The 8,352-nt window shown below is 40.0% G+C and overlaps 1 protein-coding gene across 1 annotated transcript; it reads right to left on the bottom strand.

Annotated features, from left to right (window-relative positions):
- Positions 1-4,350: 4,350 nt before the first annotated feature.
- On the bottom strand, positions 4,351-7,589 carry LOC136665674 (H-2 class II histocompatibility antigen, A-Q alpha chain-like). Its single transcript, XM_066643342.1, has 4 exons — positions 7,502-7,589; positions 6,731-6,976; positions 6,110-6,394; positions 4,351-5,358 (listed from the first exon to the last, which is right to left on the bottom strand). The coding sequence occupies exons 1-4, from the start codon at positions 7,554-7,556 to the stop codon at positions 5,228-5,230; spliced, it is 717 nt and encodes a 238-aa protein (XP_066499439.1). The 5' UTR covers positions 7,557-7,589; the 3' UTR covers positions 4,351-5,227.
- Between the last annotated feature and the right edge of the window lie 763 nt (positions 7,590-8,352).

Below are 8,352 nucleotides of genomic sequence, written 5' to 3'. Positions count from 1 at the left end.
GCACAAGTAAATTAAAGATTTAGACACAACGTATCTAAATGCCCTGTGAAGGACTGGCGTCCCCTCCAGGGTGTATTCCCGCCTTGCGCCCGATGATTCCAGGTAGGCTCTGGACCCCCCGCGACCCTAAATTGGATAAGCGGTTACAGATAATGGATGGATGGATGGACACAACGTAGATGACTCTGGACAGCTACTGTTCTCACAGCAAAATAAACTCCCCCTTTACTTTGTGCTCATTCAGGAGCTCCATTGTGAGGCTGGGATTCTGCATCTTTTAAGGTGGAACAGTTTGTTTGAGTAAGAAGTGACTGTATCTTGTTGGTGTCTGAAGTGTGAATTGTCTGTAAGTGTTTATTCACTGTTTGAATTCCCACAGAAACTCATGTGTAACTTGAGCTGTTTAGTTTTGTAGCACGTTCGCTCTGTGTTTACTTTCATGCAGTTAACTGTACCTCCAAATATAGTGTCTGTTCCACCTTAAATAATGCATCCAACTATGGAGCAGGAATAGAGCAACACCCTAGTCCTTTTTCATGTCTTTCAATGTTAGGAGGTCTTTCCACCATCTAAATACTCCTACATGCTGTTTCTTGACCATGTCGGCGGCGCCTGGACGTCGCTAGGGCCTGCTCATCCCCTTCCACCATCCTATGCACAAGCATGAACGTCACCTGTTGCTGATTGGCTATAATATTGTTTTGATGTTCGGACTGAGATATTTTGTTTGTTTCCCATTTACTGAGCCAGATCTGCATACAAACACTGGACCATTTTCCAGAGCTCAGACCAACGAGCATCAAATAGTGAGGAAATATTCTGATTTTAGAAAAGAATGATTTGGATTACAATTGTATACCTCACCTTTAAGATAATTAACAAATCACAGATACCTTATAAGACGTCATAAGGCATCAACCTCTAAAGCACAACCATCTTTTTATCAGTGTACTCTGTATGTGCCACTTTACCTGTTTTATCCAGGAAAGAAGAGAAGACTATATTTAGACAAGGCCTGCAGAGGTCCTCCATCATCTCTCTCTGTATCTTTACGCCTGTGCCGTTGTTCCAGTACTTTGCATTCTGTATTCCAAGCTTAGTGTAGCCTACAAATGACCCCACAGTGCTATTGAACTGTGCTGCGAGTTTCTTATTATAAAATATGCTGTAGATGTATTCCATATCGCTCAGATCTGAAGAACTGGAAGTGCATTCGTCTATTGTGTAGAAATAATTTCCATCTGGTAATGAAACAAAAAATAAGAAAGAAAGGAAAAAAAATCAGGAACTGTCATCATATTCTGAACATTCATTAATTCATACATTGTCTGTAACCCTTATCCAGTACGGGGTCAGGGTAGATTCAGAGCCTACATAGACTTTTTTGGCGCGAGACAGGAACACAAACTGGAGGGGCTGCCAGCCCTTCACAGGGCGACACAAACTCTCACACTCACACCTATGGACACTTTTGTGTTGCAAGTTTTTTGACCGTGGGACGAACCTCATGCGAACACAGGGAGAATACACCAAACACCAAATTCCTCACAGACAGTCACCCTTAGCAGGGCTCGAACCCACAACCCCAGGACTCTGGTGCTGTGTGACAGCAACACTACACCCTGCCATCCATCTTCTGAACAACCATTTACTATTCATCCATCCATCCATTATCTGTAACCCTTATCTAGTTCAGGGTCGCGGTGGGTCCAGAGCCTACCTGGAATCATTGGGCACAAGGCAGGAATACACCCTGGAGGGGGTGCCAGTCCTTCACAGGGCAACGCACACACTCACATTCACACCTATGGGCACTTTTTTGAGTCGCCAATCCACCTACCAATGTGTGTTTTTGGACTGTGGGAAGAAACCAGAGCACCCGGAGGAAACCCACACAGACACAGGAGAACACACTACACTCTTCACAGACAGTCACCCGGAGCAGGAATCGAACCCACAACCTCCAGGTCCCTGGAGCTGTGTGACTGCGACACTACCTGCTGCGCCACATATATATTAATACAGAAAAACAATTGACAAATGAGCTGCTTGAAAAATCATATTTTACAAAAGAGGCAATAGTTATGAGGTGAATTGTCTTGAAATCTAAAATTTGATGCCTGCACCACACTCCAAACTGCTGAGACAGATACATGTTTTCCAACAGGTTACATCATCATTTCATTTTAATGACACGGTTTAAGTGTTTGGGAACTGAGGAAACTAATCGCTGCAGTTTTGTGAGTTGAATTTTGGTTTGCTTCCATAATAGTGTTGCAGGTTGCATGTCTCGATGCATTTGCAGACTCTTATGTGACGTTTTTTTAAGTACTCCCAAGCTATGTGGCTGTATTTATTATTGCAGCACGACAGTTTCTTATGCAGTGCATTCTGAGGGCTCAAAGGTCACACTCATTTAATACTGGTGACCAGCTTTACCCCTACATGGACTGATATCTCTCCAGACTTCCTGGAGTACAGTAGATGATGGAAGGCCTAAATTCTTTACAATCTTGCATAGAAAAATCTTCTGAACTCTTTGACAATTCTCTCATGAAGTTGGTTATAAATTGATGAAAAACAACTACTTTTGGTAAATGCTCCTCAATGTTTATATTGACATGCTTTTAGCGTAATGTGTCAAAACTTTTTTTTGACTTTTCTCAGACTTTTCTTTGGGCCCTGTCCCAATTTTTTTGAAGTGTGTTACAGGCATCAAATTAACCAAATGTACAAAAGTTGGTCAGTGAAAACATTTAGTGGATATTTTCTTTGTATTTTTGTCAGTTACAGCATGGTCAGTTAAAGCTTTAGAGAATTAAAAAAACACACAAATTATTGTTTCCCCTGCATTTTATAAAATTTCTCAAATTTTCAAATTGGTATTATTCACTGTCCAAAGACAAACATGGATCTACAAAATAGTAGCTTTATAGGAGGAGGACAAAACCTTCTTAACTTTCAGTGGAAGTCAATGTAAAAAGATTTAATTCAGAGTAATTTTGGAGTGTTTCTATTGGTCGATTCATCATGACATTTCCAGACAGTGTGAAGGACAGCCACTGTGTTCAAATGATGTAGTAAATAAACATCCACAAACATTTATCAGTGTTACTTGTAGTTTAAATATATATATTTATTTTCATATTTGATTCTTAAAATAAGTGTAAATATAAACACACCTGTTCTGACGGTCAGAGTCAGGAGGAGCAGCAACTGCAGACTCAGGAACATTTTCACCTCGATCCTTGTCCAACAACTGAGAGAGTTTCAGAGAGAGTTCCAATTCATACACACAGCTCTGTTCACCAACCAATCACAGACTGATACACCCCTCCATCACCTGTTACTAGGTATTGGTGAAAGCATTTTAGATTTTATGAGTTTGCCTTCTGAAATGCATGGTATTTTGGCTTCCATCACAGACTCCACCCATCGCTGGAGAGTACAGGGGGCGTGGACCTGGAGATTCACTCTCGGCTTGTGGTTCAGCTTTCTGCTGCAGGGAGTGTGTGGTTTTGTTGGTGTGTGTGTTATTCCCACACCCTGTGCTATGTGAAGTGCAAATGCTGGACAGCAACTTTTTCTTGGGTCTTGCTTGAAAAACTTTTATCCTCTGGCATGGGATATTTTACATCTTAGTCTATGTATAATACGGAGTATAAAACCAGATCTAGTGTTTTTATGAAATTTAATGAAAATATGTTGCACTGATGAACATGTGAAATATTAAAATTCAGTCCAAATATCTGCAAAGTCTACAACACCGTATGTGATTCTGCCCCATCCAATCTGCCAACACGGAGGAGAACCTAAACACAGAGGCCGACTGAGCAAGTTGAGCAGCTCGTACTAAAGAAAAATGCTGTGTCTGTGTTCCCAGCAACATTAGAAACAAATATCCCAGCTTTAGTGAAAGCATTTACTGGAGCATGGATACTGCACAAGTGAACTATGGGGGCAAAAAAATGTTCCAGTTCCAGTAATCCAACCGATCATCATTTTTAATTTTTTAGAACAAAGCTAGGCACAAAGAGCTCTATATGTTTTATGATTTCCTGCAACTGGACTCATTCTGTTCATTCTGGGCTTCATGCCACGCTGTGTTTGTCGTTCCTGTGAAGCCAAAGACATGCAAAGAGAATCCAAAGCACCGTCTCGTGATTCTTGATTGTTATGCTACATCCCTCCTGCTGATGTTTAACATGTTACACTGCTCTGACTGCTGCTCTAGGGCTTTTTAACATGTTTAACATGGATTATAAAAGAATAAATCTGAATTAGTGTAAAAGATAACATTATAAATAATAAAACTATTCTTATTTATTTATTTATTTTGCAATGTATTTCAGTAGACAGATTTTTTTAAATGAATTAATGGGTAAGAAATTGGTTTATTTTGTACAAATCAATAAAAATCAGACAACAAAATAAATGTTAAACACAATAAAAACAGGAAGTACAGCTTGTAAAAATCAAGAAAAATAAATCCTGAGACCTGAAGGAGAATTCCTAAAACCAAAGAACGGAAGCAGATACATTCCTCAGAAAGTTCTTCACAAAGACGTGGAGAACAACGGCAGGGTTCAGTAGGTGAGGCTGAGAACACGGTCCTTATGAGAGTGGGACGAAGAGCTTAGACCCAGTGGAGCGCTGACAGGTGTTTGAAGGGGTTTAAGTCATACCTCATCACAGCATAAAGAAGACAAGATACACCTTAAACGTCATAAAAGAACATAAACTCACAATATGTTTTACACTGTAAAAAAATAATTCATTTTAAAAAGGTTCCTTAAAACTGAATTTTTTGGGAGGGAATCATTTAGGACTCATATTTCTCTTTGTCTTTGGCAAGTCGAGGACACTTTCCCTCGATACTATAACTTCACTTTCAGAAATAAGAGTCCTGTACAGGTTGGTGTTTGTTTATTAAAGGTACACACAGTATACATTTACCCTCAGATCTACAACAGTGGTCTAAAAGTCCCGCTGCGTATAATGAAGGTATGTCGTATTATCCATAAATTTTCATGACACAACAGCTTTAAACAAAAGTCAGGCGTAAAGATAAGGAGAATGTCCAGAATTGTACACAACACCTTTAGCTAGGTATCATAGATCACCACAGTGACAGCGGAAGTCTGGAGAACACTAATATCCCAGTCATTTTAATGTCGTTTACAGGCACTAGTGTTAGTTACCACATTGTTTTTGTTTTTACTGATTCTTAGTTGAACTTGTTTCCTTTGATGAAGAAGTAAATTCCAGCAGAGACTCCCAGCAGTCCTCCAACCAAACCCACTCCACAGAACACAGCGTCTGAATGGAATGAAACAGGATCGAGAGCAACCTGCACATCTGTACAACACACACACACACACACACACACACACAATACACATGCAATTAAATGCTTTTTAGATATTGATAATGGTAGTTATAGTGATTGTTGTGCTGACAGATGTCTGAACTATATGATTCTCTCATGAAATTCAGCTCAAACCTGTGAGCTATACACTGCCTCTTTGCTGCAGATCCTGAGACCAAAGGACTGTCATTTTATCCCTTTTATATTCTCCTGTTCATAGAGGAATGCCTCCAAATAGTGTAAATTCATTCATTCATTCATTCATTATCTGTAACTCTTATCCAGTTCAGGGTCGCGGTGAGTCCAGAGCCTACCTGGAATCATTGGGCGCAAGGCAGGAACACAACCTGGAGGGGGCGCCAGTCCTTCACAGGGCAACACAGACACACACACACATTCACTCACACACTCACACCTACGGACACTTTTGAGTCACCAATCCACCTACCAACGTGTGTTTTTGGACTGTGGGAGGAAACCGGAGCACCCGGAGGAAACCCACGCAGACACAGGGAGAACACACCAACTCCTCACAGACAGTCACCCGGAGGAAACCCACGCAGACACAGGGAGAACACATCACACTCCTCACAGACAGTCACCCGGAGCGGGAATCGAACCCACAACCTCCACGCCCCTGGAGCTGTGTGACTGCGGCACTACCTGCTGCGCCACCATATATATAATTTCCACTATTTGGAGGCATTCTTACCGAGACATACTAACTGGTGTGAATCTTACCGAAAATTCTAGTCAGGGGTCTGTCCAGGGCTGCGTGCTCCACTCTGCAGCTGTAGATGTCCCCCTCCTCCGGAGTGAAGCTCAGAATAGAGATCTGGTCGAAGGTTCCGTCGATAGGGTTTGGGTAATATACAGTGAATTTGGCTTCAGCCGTCACGTTGATGTTGTTCTTGGTCCAGGTCACGCGAAGCTGTGGAGGGTAGAATCCAGTAATGTAACAGACGAGAGAATTTTTAGAACCCAGCTCCACATCGTCCTTGGAGTAGATGGAGCTCTGTGGAGCATCTATAGAAACATTAAAGTGTTACTCGATAGAAACAATTGAGATTCCACCATTTTATGTTTCGATTACTAATGCTGTAAGTTTATATATAAATAAAACATTGCATATTACATTATAAAGTGTCATTTCACACAAACACAGATAACTACCGTTCTGCATTCTCTTGTAAATGTAAGTAATTATTATTATTATTTAATAAGAGTATGTTTATCATTTAAATGAATAAATAGATGAAGCTGCTTTAATTTTATTAAATTAAAAACAAATGAATTAAATTGTCTGATATTGCAAAGTGTTCTCTTCTTTTTGTGTCAGTTGTAACTCTGTGAATGTCTTACCCAGAGAGTCTATTGAGTCGTTGTCATTTTTTGTCCAATACTCCAAGTTAACTTTACATACTTCCATTCTAGCGAGACTTAGCTCATAGTCCTTTGGAAAAATGTAATCATCTCCAAAGTCTGGCAGCGTTTTCACTCCTTTGTGTGCAGTAAAGTCTATGTGATACACCTGCTCTCCATCGATTCCATAAAAAAGCTCTTGATCTGTTTTTGAACACATGACGAGCCCGATGCCCCTGTGCAGGACTAAGAGGGAGAGAGAGACAGATCAGGACATGCCGATTACTGACAGGGATGACGGGATACTAATGATTCATCAGCACAAAGAAGTGGATTATTAATCAGTGATTAATTTAAAGATGCTGTGAAAAATAATGATAACGTGATCATACTTTTAGTTAATAATACTTTCAAATTTGAGTTTTGGAACACTTTTAACAACCTGCAAAGTTTTACCAACACTGGTGTATGTTCTCCTTGTAGTCAAAGTCAAATTAAGTCATACCTCTGCTATCTTTATATGCGCATAAATCACACGCCATTCTTTCAACTTTACTTTCAAACTTAAATGGATGTATTTCCTCATAAAAAACCAGACCTACATGAGCTGACTCTCCTCAGTAGTTTACTGTTTTACAGTGTTTCATTCTCTTTCAGTGAACAAATTACAGACAGACCTCTATAAATAATTTACAACTGAATTAATCTCTCTCTCTTTCTCTGTCCCACTGTAGACCATTATTAATAACACCTTTAGATTCATATTCTCACCTTTAGCTTCAGCAGGAAGCAGAGCTGCGCAGACGAGGATTAAACACAGCTTCATTGTGATCAGCGCAGAGGACACACACTCACACAGGAGAGAGTCCAAACTGAACTCAGTCTCTCTGTGTCTCTCTCTCTAACTCACACAGCTCAGGATCATCAGCCAATAGGAGATTTACTTTCACTCTGACTCTGCAGCTCTGTGGGGTTCTTACTTCATTAGTTCAATGGAGCTCATCTTTTCGCATTCTCAGAGATCAGTTGTTTACCGCATGAATAAATGTGATTACTTTCCACCTCTGCTCCTAATACTACAAACGTTCCACTCTCTAATCCTACTACTCCTGCTACCGCTCCTACTGTTACTACTACCTCTACCATCCACCTACTGGTACTACTGCTTCTCCCACTACTACCACTCCCACAACCACTGCTATTACTGCCACTACTCCTACTGCTATATTTATATCAATACTAATTTCGATCAATACTGACTTAATACTCCTACTATTCTAACATTTCTACTACTGCTCCTGTTAATACTAACACTACTACCACAGTTCTGCTTCTACTAATACTGCCAATATTCCTATTAAACATGGACTGGCAGATGTTAGAATGTTTTGCTTGCAGTAAATAAATAAATACTCTGAACACATATACATTATATAACAGCACAAATGTTTTTTTATTTCTTTGTTTGGTATTCTTAGCAAAACTGACTCTTATTCATCAAGGCTGCATTAAACTAAGTGTTTGGGTACGATGTGGAAACAAATCGAGATTTGAACACAGTTGATGAATCAAACTCAGTGTATGAAATTAATTAATTAATCATTCAAATATCATATGTGTGA

The sequence above is a fragment of the Hoplias malabaricus genome, chromosome 14, assembly GCF_029633855.1.
Source record: "Hoplias malabaricus isolate fHopMal1 chromosome 14, fHopMal1.hap1, whole genome shotgun sequence".
NCBI lineage: Eukaryota > Metazoa > Chordata > Actinopteri > Characiformes > Erythrinidae > Hoplias > Hoplias malabaricus.
The sequence above is the reverse complement of the archived record's forward strand: the minus strand, read 5'-3'. Positions and strand labels throughout refer to the sequence as shown.